The 22,056-nt window shown below is 36.6% G+C and overlaps 2 protein-coding genes across 4 annotated transcripts; both read right to left on the bottom strand.

The window, feature by feature from the left end:
- Nucleotides 1–698: 698 nt before the first annotated feature.
- Nucleotides 699–6,508, bottom strand: LOC139693297 (uncharacterized). The gene is made up of 3 exons (XM_071591411.1): nt 6,399–6,508; nt 5,503–6,244; nt 699–5,191 (listed from the first exon to the last, which is right to left on the bottom strand). Exons 1-3 carry the CDS (start codon nt 6,423–6,425, stop codon nt 5,121–5,123), a joined length of 840 nt encoding a protein of 279 aa, XP_071447512.1. The 5' UTR covers nt 6,426–6,508; the 3' UTR covers nt 699–5,120.
- A 1,613-nt stretch (nt 6,509–8,121) lies between these two features.
- msl-1 (male-specific lethal 1) lies at nt 8,122–14,951 on the bottom strand. Of its 3 annotated transcripts, none has more exons than XM_071591436.1 (5): nt 14,463–14,951; nt 13,098–13,680; nt 12,554–12,851; nt 11,684–11,956; nt 8,122–8,663 (listed from the first exon to the last, which is right to left on the bottom strand). In XM_071591436.1, exons 1-5 carry the CDS (start codon nt 14,868–14,870, stop codon nt 8,573–8,575), a joined length of 1,653 nt encoding a protein of 550 aa, XP_071447537.1. In that variant the 5' UTR covers nt 14,871–14,951; the 3' UTR covers nt 8,122–8,572. The 3 variants fall into 3 exon arrangements, with proteins under 3 accessions (XP_071447537.1, XP_071447539.1, XP_071447538.1); XM_071591438.1 differs by having other exon boundaries at nt 14,849–14,951; XM_071591437.1 differs by lacking the exon at nt 14,463–14,951 and adding an exon at nt 13,781–14,280.
- Between the last annotated feature and the right edge of the window lie 7,105 nt (nt 14,952–22,056).

Genomic DNA, 22,056 nt, shown 5'->3' with positions numbered 1-22,056 from the left:
ATAGGGAATGGGAGATATTTTATTAAAAGGTGTATTTTTAGAAGTGTAGAGGTTAGTTCCTGGTTTCACTAAAAACTTACCTTGGCCAGCACACTACTCGTAATAATAATCTTCAGTCAGACTACTGAATTATAGGTCCCTGAAAGTTGAGTTTTCAGCTTTGGCTACGTAGTTTCATATCACTAAGATACAAAAACATACAAAAAGTAATGATCTACTGTCTCACTTGCTTTGGGTAGGAATCGCACTGCATTCTGCAGCTGCCTAAGCTTTTAATTCTTCTGAAATATCACCTGATCCTTCAAATTCAATGGCTGAAACCCTTATTTTTCCATTTAACCAGTAAATCACATAAAATATGGCATAAGCAGCCAGATGCAGCAGAGCAGATAAGCAGGAGAGAATGTAATTAAAACTTAACTGGAGTATTTCAATCAAAGCAAACATTTAAAGATACGAGCATATTGTCATCAGATACAGTAATAACACTGATTTATAGACCTGAATAATCACAGGGAAATATAAAAAATACGGGGAACATGCTCTTCACCTGCTGAAGTGCAGTCAGTCTTCTTACACCATTTCTAAAAAAAAACCTCCACGACTTAACAGCGAGTTGAAGCTCATCTTCTTTTAAAAGGATTTCTTCTTTAAACAGCTTCAATAAAAAAGGTTTGGAATATACAATACTTCCTTCAGGCATCTGATACTTTAATTGTACTTAATATGGAATGACACCAGGCAATTGCTTACAGCATGGATGACATAATGACCACCCAACCACTAAATTAACCATTATTAGGCCCTTAAAATGTATTCAGAAAGTAGTGAGTCACATGAAGCATTGATACTGACACAGAGTGACCAGACTAGTGGAGCTACAAACATATGACAAAATTTAGAGAACAGTTATCACACAGAAGTATGCTACATACTCAAGCATAGGAGAATATATACATTACAGAAAACAATCAATCACAGAACAATTGTAAATTTTTGAGGAATATTCCTACTCTCCTCAGAGTAAAAGAAGTAGGACATCCCAAAACCGATCTGGAATTGGGAAGTCTTTTAATCCTATCACTTTTAATATAACTCTCTTTTAGGTTTTCTGTATACACATTCATATTTTTACACAATTTTCAAACGTGAGAGCAGATTTCAATTAAAAAATCCAAGAATAGCAGCCAGGCACACAAATATACAAAACCTTACATGAAAAATTAGTGAAAACCAACTCGTACAATGCTAATGTAATTAATCATGATTTATCTCAATTGAGGACAAAAGTTGTCAAATCATTAATACTTTGATCTTCATGGTTAGTTCTCAACACAACTCTTCACTATTCAACACAAGTACTCTTAACATGGTTCAGAATTATTACTACGCAATGTAAAAAAGTTCATTCACCAATGTTTCCCCGTCACAGTTTTCGAAAGCACAGTGCAGCTGATCACAGATTCTGCAAGAAAGTTTACTCCCTCCAAATGTTTTCACCCCACGCAGCATTTCCATTGTATACGATGGACCATAACAAAGAGTTTTAGCAGCTTTCATGCATTAAAACAATTTTACATGGAGGTGAGACCCCATAAAATGTTTTGTAAATGATGTCCACTTTCTGGTGCTTGAGATAGCTACGATAACTACACTGGAGCATGCGGTCCCACCTTTGTAAACAAGGAGCCACCAGCGGTCAATTCAATATAGTTAAACCTGTTTCCTATTCCAAGTACATTCATACGACATATTTAGGGGACCAACTGATTTTTTTAACAACGTGAAATTTGGGAGGCTAGACTTGGCACTGAAATATGAGACAGCGGATAAAAGGAAATGGATAATTTTTTATGCATTCATTTCTTTAAAAAATTCTTTTCCTCTAAAAAAATGAGGACACATGAAACCGTATATACCATTACTTCATGAATAAAAGAAATGCTAAAATGGTTGACAACCAGGGGAAACGGAGGAGTTTCGTTATCAATTAACCCACTATCCTACGTGCATCTAAAGAAAGCTTGGGAAATTGTTTTTAGGAGTCAATAGAGCAGAAAAAATTGGGCCTTGAATTAAAAAAAATACAATTGTCAACCCGAAGGTCGGTTTGATAGGTGGAGGTGGAGCTCACTCAGTAGTAAACCGAATGCAAATACAGCTGGTGAAATTCATACATTAGCGTATTAATTTAACGACTTAATTCGAGCTATATTGAGACTTTATAATCCCTTCTTCCACATAACCCCTAAACATTACATCGAAGAAAATTAAAAAAACCCAAGCCCTAGGTGGAGGAAAACCCACCTAGGTGGGAATCGAACCCACGCCCTCTAGAGTGGCAGGCTAGGATGCAATCCTGTTGCCACAGGGACCAGAGGCTAGTGGGGCCAGATCCTTTCCTTGTGCCACCTATGGTTTCACAGGAAGTTCTGGCAACTGAAAAATCACACAGCTTGGGTGGAGCTGATGGTGGCCAAAGTCATGCCTGGGAATTGAACCTAGCCCCTCTGGTCTGTAGTTCAATGCTCTATTCCTGGACTACCATATCCCCAAGGGCTTTGAATAGAAGAGGTAAAATTAAATGCAAAGATAGGCTAATTAAGGCATGTGCTGTGAACGTCTGGGCATTGAATAATCATTTTCTCCAAAATGAGAAGAATTTTATCCATTTAATGACATTACTGGGTATCAGAACTTTGTGAGCGACTTCTGGTGGTGCAAGGAAAAGAACCCCCATGCCCTCGAATGCATCAACTTCATATGCCCTAGGGCAGCGGTGCACAATCCCAACTTGCCTTTCATGTGGTCAGCAACTACCAATGTTGATTAAAAAAAATTCAATGATACCTGAAATTTCACATCCCATATAATTAATAGGATCAAGCTACATTTTGTGGAATTGTTATTGTAAATAGAAATAACTCATTCATTCCCTGTAATTTTCTACATTTCTGGAAGAAAAACTGTGGTAAATTACTAGAAATTAATCCTTTTCTTTCTATAACATTCCACATCATAATTTCATTGCTCATCAATCGATTTGATAAATTTGTTGTTTAATTCAATTAAAATCTTATTCATCTGAATTACTTAATGAGCACACTAATCTGATAAAATAATTTGAATGGACAAATTCATTTCCATATTTATTGAAATATGCCCTGAGGAGCTCGGAAAGTACCTTCCCGATAGATCGAGGCATATGTCTCTCATTTCCATGGATGATCACTACTCTTCAGAGCCTTTAAAAAGAAATCCTTGTCATTTCTTAGTGCTGGCACTCTATTGGAGATTGAAGGCAGCACAGGAAACTAGCGGACTCCCACTCTGACTGACAGCACGTCCATTTCACCCTTCCTAAGGAGCCGGAGCAGCAATTCCACCAATGTAAAAACCAACCTTTGAGTTGACTAGCGGCAGTGTTTCTCCCTCTGAGAATGTATTATTTTAATTATTTCTGGGTTTCTAAAAAAATTCCAAGGCCCAAACTTCAATGTTCCAAATGAATACAATGCAACAATTTTAGAGCATAAAAATCATTTGCATTGACCGGGATTCGAACCCAGATTCCTCAAATGTCCAGCCGAATGCTTTAGCCAGTTAAGCTACTGAGGCGTCGCTTAAAGTTCTGCCAAAGGGCATGTGCCCCAAGGAGACCTTACGGGCATACATTGATTAGCTTCAGGCATGATGTGGTGGAAGTCGAACATAATGAATAAATAACTGATTGTAGCACTTTTCCATGGGATAAAATTTTTTATTTTACGACTCGGTTTCAATATATTACATCATCATCAGGTCTATGATGCTGTAATATATCCAAACCTGGTGGTAAAATAAAAATTTTATCAAGTGGAAAAGTGCTACGATCAGTTATTCATTATGGGTACATGTTAAGTTTCCTGGTTGGATGCAACTCTGCTTATTCTGCAGAAAAAATAATAAATAATTATCATTCTCCAAGTTAATTACAAATTACAGAGAATTCGTACAAAAGCTGCCCAAGGAAGGACAACTGTTGACTTATTTTTTTTCTTTGGTTTTGTTCATTAACAGAAACATTTTGGGCCAACTAAGGTCTCCCAAAAACCTGAGCGAGATGCAAGAGAAATGATCAATTTTCATCATAGACACCACATCAAAATCTCAGACCTGAAACTCCACAAATGTAATAATAAAATGCGCAAAAGGAAATTGGCTGTACTAAAAATATTTTCAAATATTATACTCTCTCTAAGAATCAGTTGGGTGACCCTGCACCACACGGACTGCTCGTAGAGAACCTGAAACAATTCCCCCTCTTCTCCACCCAGACCATGCATGCTTGCTTATTACGCTATGACGTCCGCGTCCTTCTCTGTACACCAATAAAATTGCCAAACCTATTCTAAATTCGCCTTCGATAAAGGAGAAATGTTACTCTTAGACTTCCAAACTACAGTCTAATGACACTAAAATGATATCACCTCAACGTACGTGTGTATTTATATGCCTACATAAAGCTTTCTGAGGAAGCACATCATATACAATGGAAACTCTGAAATTTCTGTCTTGCTCATTAATTTCTCTTAAAAACAAGGAATAAAGGAATATTTATGGAGAACCTGCTGCTGATAAAATGTCACAACATGATCCTAAAGAACAACACTATAGAAAAATCATAACAATATATTTCACTCTAGAAAGGAGTTGAAAATCTATTATATTCCTTTTGTTTCCTCCTCCAAGCACATAGATATGACTTTAGCACATTTACCAGAGTTACACAAAAAGATCCTCAATCAAATACGATGAAAAAATCTCGTAAATAGTTTTCATAAAATTTACATGAAAAATTACCATCAAAAGAAAAAAAACTAAACAATTCAATAAATAGGAACATGTAATTATTTGTGCACTTGTATCATTGACTCAAGAGTAATGACTACCAACACAAACATAAAAGAAATGATAACAAGTTGTTAGACAATCTTGTAAACGTGAATAACTAACTGCTCTTTTACAAACAATAATAAATAATTATCACTCTCTAAGTCGGTTACAACGAATGAGTTCAAAATAATTCTGATAGAAGCGGCCCAAAAAAACAATCACCAATCTTAAGACACTGCTTGCCTTCACAAAGGATCTATCAGCCCTATGTCTGATGCAGAATATATAGGGAAACATCCAGGGCATCCGGGCATCACTAAAAGGATGGTCAAGAGAATATTATTGAAAACATAAATATTTTAGTGAATGCAAGACCTAATCTAATATTTACATCCATTGTACACGTGGATATTACACTGTTGTAACATTGGCTTAGAAAATCAAAGTAATATATTTCATAGATGCGGGCCAACTCTTATGGGAGTTACTGTGAAAAAAGCACAATGATGATGCACTCATCATTCACTGAAGTGGAATTTTGGCTTCTTACGTTTTCCTTTTTGATCAAGAGAATTGCACGTATTCACAAGAATGAATGAAACTAAAGCTAAACCATGTGATACTCACTAAATATCTCCCCATAGGCGTGTTGCACATGTGCTGAATTCGGAGCATCCTGTCTTACAAGCGATAAAGGGACTTCCTGTCGGTTCTCCGGATTTTCACCTTTTATGGTCCTCACTTCATTTGTATTGGTTTTCGACACATCGTTCTGCCTCTTGTTACGCCCGTACATCGCATTCCGTTGTCTCTCCTCTCTTCTAAATTCTTCGTCTTTTCTTTTCTCTCTCATCAGTTCCGCATTTCTTGCCCTTTCCTTGTTCCGAAACTCCTCGTTCTGACGTCTTTTCTGCATTATTAGAGCATTTCTCTCCTTTTCCATCCTTCGGTATTCTTCATCTTGCCGCCGTCTTCTCATGTACAGGGCATTTCTGGCTCGCTCTTGAATACGAAAAGCTTCATCTTTTCGTCTGTCTCGCATGTACAAAGTATTACGGATTCTTTCTTGAGCTCTATACATTTCATCCATTCTTTTCTCTCTCATTAAGAGAGCCTTCTTTTTCTTTTTGCAAAAGGCATCATTTATGACGGAATGCATTGGACTATCATTCAGCCCAACTCTAGCATTTCCTTGGTCAACAAAAAGCAGCACCTCAGGTAGAAATCTATGACTATCAGAGTCATGATTTATCTTGTTCACCAAACTAGCGTCTTCAATTTCAGACTTCGGGATCAATAACGGTGGCTTTGCAGAAGTTTCACAGTTGATTTGTAATTTGGCATAGTTTTCTTTCGGGGAAAGTTTGATCTGTGAAAATAAACCAGTAAGCTTAAAGGCAAATTCACCACGAAACTTCCATCACCTAAGCGCATAGCATCAAGTATGGTGTTCATTGATGTGTTGTTATTGTCAGTGAGATCACAACCTACAGAGCTACTAAGGATATTTGGTTACTACTTACGTCCCAATTATCAGGTTGATATGCCATTATGTAATATACGTTTCCGAAAAATATCACATCACAAATTTAAATAAACTTCAATTTAAACGAAACATCTTAGAAGTGTCAAAGACGTTTATCGACATTCAATTGTCATACATACAGTTTACTACTGCAGCCACCTATTATGAATCTCTCGCTTGTTTTCATAGCAGCTAAACAAACACTGCGGAATGCTTTAAAATATGAATTATCACTTGAATTGTGAGCTGGCACCCAATAATAGATAAAAAATACACCGATAAACATCATGAGGTTGTTTATTAAAATGACACTTGTATGTGGTTCACATTTTGAGGTCTTACTAAGTTAACTATTCAAATTGAAAATGTTATGGGCGGAGAATATAACCATACGTGAAGGGTTACTCACAACGTAGCTGGAAATCGTCAATTTAGATACGGTCAATGTCGACAGTCGGGGATTCAAGTAACTACGCAGCCCGTGTGGTTACATAAGGCATTGAATCCTAAACGCGTGACCTCTGCATTTCACATGCCAATCCTTTTTTTTTCGGAAAAGTAGTGAAATATACCTCGAGTTATCCACACACATTAATTCGGATCATCTAAGCGGGTAACTCATCCCGACACATTCGGCCACTCACGTTGAGAAGGCATGACCGGACTACAAAATGATTTTTACCCAACGATCGAATACCCACAACTGGCAATATAGACATGACCACTAATGACTTCACCGAAATCACTTGCCATATTTTACCACCCCTTCTCACGGTATATGTTAGGTATCCAAAATTTAGAACATATTTTGCTCAAAGATTACGGTGCACATTTTCAGAATTAGAACTAAGGTTCACCAAATATAAGTGACCCGAGTGTTAAAAATCTGATTACATATAAAAATAATTAACTTTTATTCTGCAATCTCAACATTGCTAGTCCCAAATCAAATAGGCACTACCAAATGTTCTAACACTTGCACTTCCCAGTTTTCCCATTTCCTTGGATTTAAGTACCATACATGCATATATTTCTTCATTCCTGCCTAAATAACTCAAAGATATGTTACAAATTCCAAAATACAACCGTTACTACCTGATCAGTCAAGCAAAATGATGTATTTTCAGGGATCAATCAAATATGTACACTAGACTCAAATTTTATTTTGGAACTATTGACAATATTTCCATTTTTAACTTCATCAGCCTAGCTTCATTGATAAGAGGGATTCATCTGAAGTGTCACAAACTACTCTTAATAAATATGAAATCAAACTATTAAAAAAAAAAAATATTGGCTGTGAAGAAGACAGATCAACAGGTTTGTGTACATTCTTTACACAAATTAATAAAGTGAACCAATTGAAGCATACATTAGATATGGAACAATTCACCATTCTTTTAAAATCCCTCAAATGTCACAAAATCAAAACAAACATCTCTAACATAATTATGCATCTGAATCTCTGATCAACACACGTAACCTATTGGCAATAGTTTTCATTGCACTTATATTTCTCCTTCTAACTATGATAGTTCAAGAATTAAAACATTCAGACATCATTCAAATCACGTACGCAATCTTTTTCATTTCAACACAATAAAAAAATTATAGCCTCAATTGCTTAACACTTATCTCAGCTCTAAGAAAAAATATGACAATAGCAAAATTGTCATTTAACTAGCTGATGAAATCAGTTATTTATAATAAAATAATTCATCTTATGTCGACCAAAAATTAAGATTGGTCACAAAAAAGTTTTATTTATGGTAATATCTATCTCATTCACTCTTTGAATTTTTGCTCGGAGGAGAGTACAAATAACAATAGAAATAACAAAATATATACACAAACCACTTTCCAATGGTTTAATTCCTTATTGTCAGCCCTAATTATGTAATTTGGCTAATAAATACCCAATATTCACATTGTATTCTATTTCACATTATTCACAATTACGTTCAGTACGCCATGGAACAGAGCTTTGACCAATGTTCCAATATCATTTATACAGATTAAATATTATGTATCACAGTGTCTGTTTTAAGCAAAGCATAACCAAAGCAGACCCGACATGTCAACACACTTGTTGACACAACATGCTCAAATGTTAACTTTGCTCAAGTGACTGGCAAATGGCCAACTCCTTCACCCATCACAAAGAAATCACTTCTATCTTCGGCCATCGTATTTGCGCCGGGAACAGTTTGCTGCTGGTGCTGCTGCCTTGCTTTGAGATGATACCCAAGATGTTGAGAATGGGCTGGAAATTAAAATGAAACAATATTCATTGCTCGTCATGATGCATGTATTCAATGACAGTATATAAAATAAGAATTATGACGGTAGTTTAAAACAACATAATAGTTCTTAACCATATTTTTAATTAAATGCACTTTGAAGATGGTTTCATTGGTACAAACTTATATGAAATGCAATTTGGGTTGTAGAATTCCCAAGTGCACAAAATCCACAATTTTGATTACATGGTGTATTGAACCTATAAATTTCCCAATCCAAAAGAATTTTTGCTGCTGTGATATGCCAAGGTTTGCATATCATACCGCATATGCATGTTGTAGTTACCACTCGACAACTATCCATGAAATCAAGAAAGGAAGTAGACTAAAATTTGTTGGCCGAGCAGGAATTAAATTTTAAGTCCTCAAGTTTATCACGGTTCATGAGTTGAACATTTCACAGGAATTTCAAGAATATAAGCTCCATAATGGCGGGTCCACCTTGAACGTAGAACTTTCACTAAGAATTTGGTGCAAAAGATATTTTGCAATGCACTCGAATTTTAAGTCATAAAATTTCTCCATGAAGGATGTGAAAGTGTTTTGAAGTTTGCAAATCGTCTGCAATCCCCAGCAAAAGAATGTAAATAGTTCACCATAATAAGAAAACATATGAAAAAGGTATTCCATAAATCTTCAAACTCCACTTTGTGCGCTAAGAGTGCAAACGCTGCTTCACATTTCCAAAGTTCTTTCGATACAAAACATCAAACAATATTTCTTTTGTACAAAGTAAGAGAAGCGGAATCCCTCACTGATTGGCAAGCAGCAAGTTGAGAGGCATCAGTCACTGTGAACTATGTGCGAATGAGCCTAAGCCAGGCCTAAAAACATGTGTGATTGAGTTCTAACATGTAATGTCAGATAACCATTTTCAACATTATTTCTTGACCTTCCTACTGGGTTTCTGATTAAGGTTTTGGCCAAAAAGTTTAACACTAAATACCTAAATAGGCATTACTCCGTATGAATATTCCAATACACATGATGAGTATGGGCATTGTCAACTGTGGGCCACAAGATCCATTTAAAGGCAACATTTTTGCAAAATGGAGAAATACTTTTAAAACAATGCATTGCCAGCAAGATTCAATGCTAGGGAAGGTCACAGAATGCAAATTTGATTTATAAATACAATTTCTTTCATAAAATTATTCCTAATTTAATCGAAGGATTTGTCTTTTCCTAGAATAGGCTATCTAAGAACGGCAAAACAACAGAGCAGGTCGCAAACGCAAGAATACCACTGAATTTGCTGTAGTCATTCACATTATTCATTAAGGATTTCTTAGTTCTCAATACTTAATTGCCCGTGACCACCAAACGGCTGCCAGCCATTTTTTCTCAGTAGGTAATATTCTATTTGGCACGAAAAATACGAGAAATTGGGCCGCATTGACCCCCACATATTTCGTAAAAAAAACATATATACACTCGAGCTTTACATTATACAAGGAGTGAAATGACACGCAAATTGAGTAAGGATATTAAGAAAAGACTCATTAAAACATTGATATGGAGAGTGCATCGAAAAAATTGCCGTTGAAGCAGGACGACAGGCATAGATTGGAGGCTTTTGAAATGTGGGTGTGGAGAAGGCTAAATCGAGAGAAAGGAAAACAAACGAGGAAGTACTAGGCATTGTGGGGGAGGAGAGATTGTTGTGAGAAATTCAACGGAGGCAGAAAAGGTTGATGCAAAGCATTATGGTTTCCGTAGGGGGGGCTGAAGTCTGCAAAAGAGTCAACATTAGACAAGAAAGATACTGTCTAAAGAGTAAAGTGATAGACATGTCAAATGGTATAAGGGGAGGAAATAATTCTGCCAGAAGGAAAGGCCGCTGGCCCCGGTGATGATGGGGCAATGCCCTTGCCTGCCAACCCAGAGGTCGCGGGTTTGATTCCCAACGATTTGGGTTTCCCTCCATCTAGCGCTTAGGTGTTTGTAATTGTTTCTGTTGTTATCGCTATTAAAAAAGTCCAAAATAAAACCAAAGGGCTGTTTTCAGATTGATGGGAAATAAATATATATAAAGTTAAAGAAGGGTGAGCTGGAGTGTCGCGTCTTGCTATAGACTAGGGCTAGCTATGCCAAGGTGTTTAGTCTGCGTCCACTCAAAACCCACCATAAACAGTGTACTTCCAAATAACAATAATAATATTCATTATGCAGGGAAACACTTCAATACCTGCACAGTAGGTTCAGAAGGTTATCAAACATTTTCCACAGAAGAGTTTACATAATAAGTACATACAAATCAAATTTCTTTTCTCCAGCTATCAATTATACAGCTAACTAGTCATTAATCCAAAACATCAATTTTATGATTGGAATTACATTATTTTGAGGAAAATTCCAGAAATGCTACCTAAGGTTACTCACATTACTGTTTACTTAACCTAATTCATAGAGTTATAATACTTTCTTAAGGCAGGGAATGGAAATATTCTCCTTTTATATGCATGCCTGATCAAATTTTCAAAGAAACGATCTCCATAAATCATAGGTTTATTATTTTCATACAATCATATGCCTATTATTTTTTAGGATTGAATTACAATTGCCATTTCTCTTGTGCATTCTCCTAAAACAGCTGAGCCATACGCAAATACTCCCGAGTGATGAATTGAGAAAATTTCACATTAATTTGGGAACTCATTGCCAACAAATAATATAAACTGATTTGTCGAATGCCATTACTCATGCATCACATATTTTCCAGTAAATGAGAGAATTAGGTAGGTGAAAATTTTAACTGTAATAAGATAAATAAAGCTGCATTAGTGACATTTAAGACTATTGTCCGGCAGAATTCAAGATGCCCAATCTCACATATACTCTTTTAAGTGTTTCTGGAGGTGATGCATATCTACAGAGATGCACAATTACTTTTAACTGGGATAACTTAAAACAAGCACTCCACTTTTGAATGGTAACAATCAAGTAGGAACCTTATTCCTAATGCAAAACAACCAATCCTTACCTGGGCTCAAATTTGACTAAAGGAACTCCAAATGCAGAAACAGGCACAACCTCTGAAACTTCTAAGAATTTGGCATCTTCGGGATCGGGCCAGAAGGATTCGATGTCTGACGATTCCTCCACCCTGTCCAACTCTTCACCAGGGGTGCCACTGTTTGCTTTAGAGCTCCGATGACTTCGGGAGTGTCGATGACTTCGCCCACTCCCCTTCACTCCCTCCCTTTGCCTCAGCCTCTCATACTGCCTCTGTTCTCTTATCCTTTGAATGTCCCACCTGAAAAATTGAGCGAAATATCCCATTAAAAATTGCACCGACACTACAACAAAATATACCATGCCATGCCAATGGTTTCCTGAGCTCGTCAAATATCAGGACGATGCTACAATCAGACCTACAGGAGGATGCAACCAACAAGCATCATTTAATTCCTTGCAAAACATGAAATAATCCAAGTAGAACAAGATCCTCAAGACATAAAAATTCGTCATGGTTTTCGACTGCTTTGAGCACAATGACTTGGGATTTCACTTTCACTTTCTTGTGATTTTAACCCGAATGATACATCATGGACTTTCAATGAATCACAGGCTTAAAAAAACAAACTTAAAAGGGCCACAAACTTTTTTAAGTCTCCCAGAAACAATCTTTTATGCTCTATCGTGATTGCGCACAAAATGCTTGGCGTAAACATCTCCGGCGATGCATGGCCGACTATCCAGGCAATACAGTTTAATTTAAAACTCAGTGCATGTACCATGGGTAGGAATATCACCAAATTAAACTTTACCAAATCACTTAAACGATTGCGAACGACATATGACAACGTTATCCGTTATATATCAAGTATCACTGAATGCTGTAATTATTCACCTCTTCCTCCTACGCTCGTCAATTTCCAGTCTCATATGCCTTTTATTAAAGACGTCATCACCAAGATTCTCCGTCCCTTCCATTGAATAGCAGCTGGTGTAAGCTCGTACCCTCCAGCTGGGAACTTCAACTTCACCACTCGAAGATGGTGTTTTGGCAAGTTCGTCATTTGCTGTCCACCAATGAAAGTCCTCGTCACCAACAGGAGTGTAGTAATGGTCACTCGTGACCAATACAGCATCTTTTTTCACTAGCACTGCTGATCTTGTTCTAGAACTCCGAGATTCCCACTGGTTTACTGTAATAACAAAATTAAAGAAATGAAAATCGACATACGACTGATGAAAACTGCTTCACACTCGTTGACCAAACGTGAAAACAATCGTGGCGCAAACAAAAACATTTTATAGGAAGTAAAAGCTTCACGATACTACCAAAATTATAAACATACTAAGATCTCAACAAAAAACTGGACAAATGTAATTGCCACCAACACATAAATTGCCATTATTACTAGAACATTATATCACAACAGTAGAGGCACCTTTGTTTTGTTGCGTTTTAGAAGAACGCTGTAAATTTTGTGCACCGGAAACCCTGTTTCGACGGCTAATAGGCTCTACAGAATCTTGAGAGTCCGGAACAGCTGCTCCATCAACTAACGGCGTGACACCAGATCGTCGCGTTCCACTAGAAGGAGTGTCCGACGACCAAGACGCCAATCTCCTTCTCCCCCGCCTATTGTTTACACTACTGTCCGGCTCCGGGCACGGTCCATTCTCAAGTCTCTTTCTTTTAACACTTAGGGAACTTAAAGGAGTGATGCTGGTGGTGTTATTATTGGGGAGAACAACTTGTGGAAACTGAAGCACACTAGGTAATAGGTTTATGCTCGGATTTGCATCAACCATAACTGCACTTGGTGTAAGTGAACGAGTTCCATTTCCAACGTCCATATCCTCGTCCACTTCTCCATCACTACAACTTAAGGGAAGAATGTTATGTCCAAATGGTGATGCAGGAGATCCTGGAGCAGGGCTCCCACAGTTTAGCGGTCCAATATCTGACACTTCACGATGCTTCTGCAGATTCACCCTTCGGTCCATCCGCTCCAACCGTTGTTTCAGCTGATGCATCATAAAAATACACAAATAATTAGATAATGGTAAATAATAAGAAAACCAAACAATTAATAAAGAAACACAATTAATATGCCAAAATACGTACGGGTAAAAATGAAAGAATCATCTCTGTTATAATACCTAGGCAGTACATTATTGCGTGTGTAAATATTCAATCAAAATTTACCGGTTATGTCACTGATTAAATAAGATTTTGAAAAGAAATTAGGTTGTCACTCATCTACGTCCACAGTTAACCTGAGACTTCTCGCAGAGAAATAAACGAAAACTGCCGACTTTCTTCGATATGGATTTTGATTCGTGTCGTTACCCGGCTGCCATAATGTAAACAACTGCAATTCCCTCAATAACATCACTGAATTTGGCTACAACAATAGACCTTTGACAATGAATCCTGATATGTATGTGTTAGTAGCGAAATGCACTGAAGGTGAATCGGATTGTGAAATGTTGACATCTTATAAGAAAGTGTAATTTAAGAAGACTAGGCATTCTTTTGACTCGACCATGAACGCAAGAATTCAATAATGGCACAACTGTCAACAATTAAGAAGAAAATAAAGAGAAATTTATTTATAATTCAAGAAATAAAGCTCTAAAATGATGGACGAAATCGATCATTGTACTAACCAAGCTTAAAAAAGGACCGCATATTTAAAAACGTAATTGTGTCAGCCATCTTGAATGAAAAAACTAATTAAAGAAAGCTTGGGCATGGAAATATCAGCACAAAAGCAGCGGCATGTAAACATAATATGATTACTTACAGTTTCAACCTCTTGCCTCAATGACGCCAGTTCTTTGTCTTTCATAACAATTTGTTCTGATTGCTGTTGTATGAGATCTAGGTGTAGCAACACTAACTCCTTACAGTGTATCATTTCGTTGTTCTCCTCCCTTAATGTCCTAGCCTCTGCCATACTTGCATACATATGGTCCAGTTCACAAGGATATGCCATTTTTCCATCTTTAGTATTCTCAGGACAAAAATGATCGATCTCTTTGGTACAGGAGATATGTTCGTGAATTGCGGAGACCATGTCGACCGGCGATCCAGCACCAAAATCACCAGCAACGCTAGTGTTTTCTCCATTCAATTTTGACATTTTAGAGACTAAATATCCTAATGATTGTAGCACAAACTTAAACACACCTTCGCACGAACAGGATGTCATAGCATATTCAATATAAGCACTCTAAACACATAAACTCATGAAAACATTGCGGACGCGCAAGCCAAGATTTCCAAACTTCTATCATGGCCGACCACATGGTGTGACGTCAGAATAAGATCAATTTCTTATTGGTAGAGTTGAGATGTGATATTTACAGGAAGACGTCAATTCAAAAGACTGTTATACCGTTGATAATATCGTGTCAATGTCGTGTCATTTCATAAATTCTAGACCAGTTAGAGTGGATTCTCTTCGTACACATCAATGTAAATAAATTTGTATTTCTCCGTACGTCTTGGTCTGCGTCCTGGTATTATAATTTCGTATGTTTTCGAAATATTTTCGTATCAACGTAGGTGTTCTTTCATAAATCTGCAATGATAGTAATGGAGTTGATTTTGACTTATTTCCGACAAAAATGACACTATTACCATGTCACTTCAAAATATTTGGTACTGAGCTTCATGTAGATTGAACTTGGTTTATTCTTCATCATCAGCTATTTAAATGTAGCTTCATGTTGATGCAGGGAAACGAGAGTGTGTTGCCAATATTTTAAGCGCTTGGATTTTGTTAATACCATGCAGTAAGGGATAGCGCATGTTAAGGGTTGCAGTAAGGAGTTTTAAACCACTTTGTACTCTTTAATTATATATTGTAGTCTGTTCATCGAAATTTGGTTGATGGCCTTCAGTAATTTGCTACATCCAAGTGTGTGTTCGGAAGTTGGGCGGTACTTTGAATAGTCAGCGGCATCTCTAGTCATAATAATCATTTCTACAAGAGGTTGTGATGGGTGTTAAGTTTTATTTACGAGCGAAATTCAACTTTGAAGTCATTCTTGCATATTTCAAAAAATGAAGTACAAATATGCATTCAATAAGACACGTCATAATTGTGAATATCCTTTTATTCTACCAATAAATGGGCCTCGGGCAGCTATTAAAGTTAGACTGGCAATTCTTCACCATGGTCAATACCTCTTAGATTCATGGATGATACCATTTTTCCTCTCGTAGGTTCTTCTTTAAGTCCATCTTATCTATCATTGTTAAGGCCAGGTAATCTGAGAATAAGGTATCAGTTCAGAAGAAGGACAATTGTGGTGGATATGGCTGAAAGACATGCCATTGGGATAAGGAAGCCTGACGATATTTTGAAAATAATAACCAGTGATGTAAGATTTTAGTAGATACACCTAGACATTAACATTCATAGGAACGAAAGTTGCGAATGTCAGCTCCAAAAGTGTTGTCGACAACAACCCTTAGCTCCCTATTGCCCTTGAAATGTTAACGGAGTGGGTCAGTATGTTTAAGTAATGTACTGCTGATAGTGCGACCAACATTGGGACGGACAAGCCTAAAAATACATGAAAATATCGTCATGGCAGTCTAGTCTATTTTCCGGCACTAGCCGCAAATGAAGAGAAAATGACTATCAGATTTGAGTCTGGGTTTTTGTTTATCAGCGATTAGTTACTGGGCAAGGGCATAGTAGAACTATATAAACCATTTATGCTTAGCTTAAATTTGGTGACAGACATGAATTGTTTATTAAACATTTTGTATGAAAATACATTACTATAGGGGTAAAAATAATGAAAGTGAACATCTAGCAAACAGACATAGGCATAATATTCTTTGCTTCAGCAAGCAGTGGCTAGTCAATGATGATGTGCTTGTCTGTTAAGTTGATTGCTTAGAATTAGCTCCTTGTTTCGGTCATGGTTTTACTAAATATGGTAGCATATGTATTTCTGTTACAAGTGAATGATTTTAGACGAATGAGTGTCTAAGTTATTGGGTTTATACACAAATTGCAAAAGATAGAAGAAGTGCCATTCGCTCTTTCAAAAATAATATGATTTATTAATATTAGTATATTGGGTTATGGTAGGATTTTGTTGGCCTGGCACTACACACTATTGTTCTGCATGGTCCAAATTTACATGAGCACATATGCCCATAAGCCCCGTACTACACTTCACCATAACTCATTCTTCAGCTCTTCATACTTTTTATCCTCTTAAATATCATCCCCATTCTTTCCTCCATCTTGTTTATCTAATGCAAATATATTTTAAAAGCCTACATTACCTAACTTTTGAAACCTTCACTTAAAAGGTGAACAGTTCTTTTTATTCTATTGTTTGTCTCCATGATTTAATGTGTATCCAAGTCTTTTTGTTTCAAGAGGGCCTCTTATTTAATTCAATTTTGATTGATTCTCATCCTATTTTATGATGCATTCAGCAATGATTGTAAACCTGTCTGACTAAATCTGAATCATCTACCAATTGAAGTGATTTTATTAATTCCCCACCTACTTTAATTCATTCTTCCAGCTAATTCCATGCCTCCTTTGTCATTTCCTTCATGTGTGCTTACCTCCCTGCCTAGGACTTCCCATCCAAACTCTCGGTCTTCTATCTGTATTTGTGCACTCTGAGACATGAACAGGTTCAGGATGATTTTATATCTCTCCAGTGTACTCCTACTTTCTGAAAATCCTTAAATGGATTGCCTCTCAATTATAAATCATGTGGTCTCTTCTCTTATCTTCAGCTTTTGAACCTTTCATGAACACAAATAGACAATAGTTGGTGACTTGCACTATTAGTAAAGATCTAAAGAAAAGATGAGTAAAAACTTTGATATGGGGTGTGGTTTTGCATGGTGTGCAGAAACTTGATCATTAAAGCAAGATGATAGGAGTATATTGAAGAATTTTAAGATGTAATTAAGGAGAAGGATGGGAAAATAAAATGGACGGGAAGGAAAATGAATGATGGAGTTCTAGGCATGGTGGAAGAGGAGAGATGGCTGTTGGGAGGATTATTGGATTTGGAAGATACTTAGAGGCAATGTCATTTTGAAAGCAGCAATAGAGGGTAGAAAGTTGGGAAAGTCAAAGGAGAAAAAGAAACAATTTAGTGGAATTAAGGGAGGTAGAAATTATGCAAAGATAAGGAACAAGTTATTACATAATTTAGTATAAGGTTTGAGAATATTTTGCATCTTTTTGTTACTTAATTATATTTTTGAAAAATCACTTGAGTAATTCCTGAGATGATCTCTCAACTGGGCAAATTCATGACATACTGCACTTGTTTAAATAAATACTGGTTTTCTGTCACTCCCTGTTTATGCACATGACAGCAGAGTGTGATGCAGATATATATTTAAAGAACTGAAAATATTATGAACTTTCACAGATTGGACAAACATGGAAAACTGATGTTAATCACCTTCATAATTTATTGAATGTCCTTTGCTTTGTAAAGTTTTTATACCAGACTTTGAGGAAAAGGTTAAAACCTGAGACATTAGCAACAGTTCCTAATTAAACATGGATCATTAAAACAAGATGATAGGAGTATATTGAAGATTTTTAAGATGTTGGTAAGGAGATTAATATAGTTCTGTTGAGGTATGTGATTCTTAATCTGAAATGGAGCTAGAGTAACCGACTCTGGGGAATCTGCTACCATTACCTCCATCTAAAAGAGAGCTTCTACATCAAATTTGTAGGATTTTGCCTCTGTGTTTAAACACCTTATCATATCATGGCACTTAATTACTCCATGAATGAAGCATTCATAACATGCTAATGAAGACAAAATAAAAGTAATATGACTTCCATGGTGCTGTAGTGGCTAAGGTCTCTAACGACACCACATATTCAACTAACAAATATCCATTACACCAAACAACTATAACCGAGTCAGAATAAGAACTTATTTCTTCTAAGTTAGTCCCAAGTAGGTAAGCTACTATGGCACCAAAATATGATGACATGCAACAAAATAATACATGTTGTCATCAATGTGGTTATGTTCAAATTCCAGCAATAAAAATTTAATGAAAGATGACCAGTTAATATTTCATATCCATTGCATGCTGAAGGCATACCTCTTCCTTCTACCCATAGATTCCTCTCCCTATATATATATCGGTCGCGGTAGTCCAGTGGGTAGAGCGTTGGACTGCTGACCGAGGGTCCCGTGTTAGATTCCCGGGCAAGGCACTCTGGGCACCTGCAGCTCTACCCAAGCTATGTGATTTTTCGGGTACCAGGTTTTCCTGGGAAACGATAACTGGCACAGGGAAAGGAACTGGCCCCCCTGCCCTGATTAGTGAATTTCACACGCCGTCTGGCTTAGTACTGGGTAAACTCTACCATCACCTACCAAACTGACCTTCGGGTTGATTACTGCATTTATGGTTTATATATATATATATTTATTTATTTATATATATACACACACCTATGTCCTACACTGCTGTGTATTCGCAAAAAAAAAAGCTTCTGTTTCTGACAAATACCACATTCCATGAATTCGATAGTTTGAGGTTCTACTTTGTGAAAATTCATGATCACTGAATAGAAGTCATACTTGATGATGTTGCCTATGCATTGAAAACGGTAGTATGATAAAGTTATTTTGTGTGAAAAAATACCAAGTTTAGTTATTCAGTGACTACTTTTCAAAATTACTGACCCGCAGCAGAGGGAATACCCATCTAATTGGTCAAAACTTAACCTGATCTATGGAGGGTCCTCAACATCCTGCTTCCCAAATTTACATTTAACTTCCATAATCAATTAAATCTATTATTTTCAAAAGCAAAATTGCTATTATAAAACAAGCCATTATAAAGCAAAAATGCGTAAACTGTCACAAAATAAGTTGTATTACAGTTTGGATGAGTTCTATGATGGCAAACTCAAAATGTAAATCTTCATCTATTGATATCTATGTAATATTGTCCATTATCTTCTTGTATCTAGGTATATTTTTTCCTTTGTGTATATGTAAACAGTTCTATACTGATAAGTTCAATGTATTTTGACCATTTTAAACAACAAAGTACCTATTATTAATGAGAAAATGTCATGTCGACACTGGGAGGCAAAGTAGGCAGCAGGAGGTAAAAGGGGAAAAAATGATAGTAGCTTGACATCTAGGTTATTGTGGATGATAGACTAATCTAAATCAATGGTACAGCGCTTTGTACACTGTATGCCACTTCTGGCATGCTTTAATAAGTATAGGGGGATTAAGACAAGACTACTTTTTCTTTTCTACTGAGAGAGGTATTATTATATGGTAGTCTACCATTTAAAGTAGGTTTTGAATGAGCACTGACTAAACACCACCGCGATTCTAAGTTTCAATGAACAACAAAACATGAAACCTTATATTACAATATGAAAACCATAAACACAGTAATCAACCCGAAGGTCGGGTTGGTAGGTTAGATAGATAGATAGATGGTAGAGTGATAGATAATGGTAGAGTTCACCCAGTACTAAGCCCGACGGCATGTGAAATTCACACATCAGGGAAGGGAGTCCAGATCCTTTCCCTGTGCCGGTTATGGTTTCCCAGGAAGACCTGATACCCAAAAAATTACATAGCTTGGGTAGAGCTGCAGGTGCCCAGAGACTTGCCTGGGAATTCAGTAGTCCTATGCTCTACCCCTGGGCTACCGGGACCCACATGCTGCAATATGTCCTTCTTCAAATCTGCATACTTCTTACCTCCCTTGATTTCATCCAACATACATATTCTTTTCCTACCAATATGCATAAGAGCCTACAGCATACCATCAATTTAATTGCCTTGCATCCACCTTTCCTGGCTCATTTGCATTTCTCCCAACTATCCTCACTCCTCCCCTACCATGCTTCATTTGTTTTCATTATGTAGGCATATTATGCATGAATTAAAAAATCTATAAAACACAAATGTCTACAATTCCATTTGGTGACATAATAGAATGAATTCTGTTTTTTATAAATGTCATAAGAAACCCAAGCAGTAGGGATCATACGTCTTTTGAGTATACTAACCTGACTCTCTCATATTTGAAAGATTTCTTTGCAATGAACTGAGCAACTTTGCTGACCAGATAAGGTTCTCAGGTTAGGATAAGTATTGTTTATTGAAAATAAGAACATTTGTATCTCGATTATGTTATTTATAAAAGTGCTTTTGAGAATTTTGGTTACTATTTGCACACACCTCACAATCAAGACATGCCATCTATAAGTTGTGACTTTCATGCAGATCCAAAAGAAAGACTAACTTCAATTTGTTTAGATTTAATTTACTTCAATTCAGCTCTATGAAACCATGTATCTCCAAGATAATAATAGTACACCTTTCAACTGCTAGACCTAATGACCAGTGTATAATTGACATTTGGCTGACCAAATGAGTCTCAAAATACCAGAATATTGAAGATGATTTTGAGGAAAATTTTGTAATCTAAGAAGGTTGCCTAGTGAGTGGATCAATATACTGTGGACATGCAATGTTTGGGTTTGCATCTGGATGATGTCTGTGGACTTGCCTTCGTCGATCCGAATCATATGATATATAATCCAGGTACTAGAACCTTCTGCCGTAAACCACAGATGACAAAATGATTGATGCCCTCCTCTCTTGAAGTGTTTCTTTATAAATCTATATAGTTTTCTAAAAAGTTGAAGCTTAACCCTGATCAATAGAACCAATCTTAGTGGAGATAACTTTGGGGTAAGTGGTTTTTATTAATTTGCCCAAGTGACCTCGTATGCCTCTTGATCCTGAGGTGTCCTATTTGTGACATTGTATCACAAGGAATGGGCCACAATCCAGAGATTTGATTTGATACAGGTTTCTGCTTAGTCCTTCCATTCTCTTAATGTCTTTAAACCTGTTCATTTTTCAATTTTAGACTTTGTAATTATTTTTTCTACATATCTCATGATTTTATAAAGCAGTGGGTGTTGCTGACAGGTAAGACTGACTTGAGGAAAGATGTAGAGAAAGTATGAGTGAAAAATTGAATATGAAGGAGCTTGCAATGGAATATAAAGACCCCTTGAAGAACATCCAAGAGATAAGATAATATAAGAGTACATATATGGCACATGTGTGCTGATATATTGCCTCAGATTCAAATAAAAATTTACTGCATTGATAAATTAGAGGATCTCTCACTGATAGCATCTGGTTGTCGCAAAGAATGATTTTTTCTTAACCTTTCTTGAATTTTGACATCAAATTATCATGGAGGTAGGTAAGAGCTTATGATTGCAAATATCATGATTATTTTGATTACCCTAAGAAATAAAGTAGTGCTTCTTTAATAAATGAAAAAGAAACACTTTGTTCCAATCCACCACTTTATTA

The sequence above is a fragment of the Hetaerina americana genome, unplaced genomic scaffold (genome assembly GCF_022747635.1).
Source record: "Hetaerina americana unplaced genomic scaffold, ioHetAmer1.1.p SCAF_46, whole genome shotgun sequence".
NCBI classification, from domain to species: domain Eukaryota; kingdom Metazoa; phylum Arthropoda; class Insecta; order Odonata; family Calopterygidae; genus Hetaerina; species Hetaerina americana.
The sequence above is the reverse complement of the archived record's forward strand: the minus strand, read 5'-3'. Positions and strand labels throughout refer to the sequence as shown.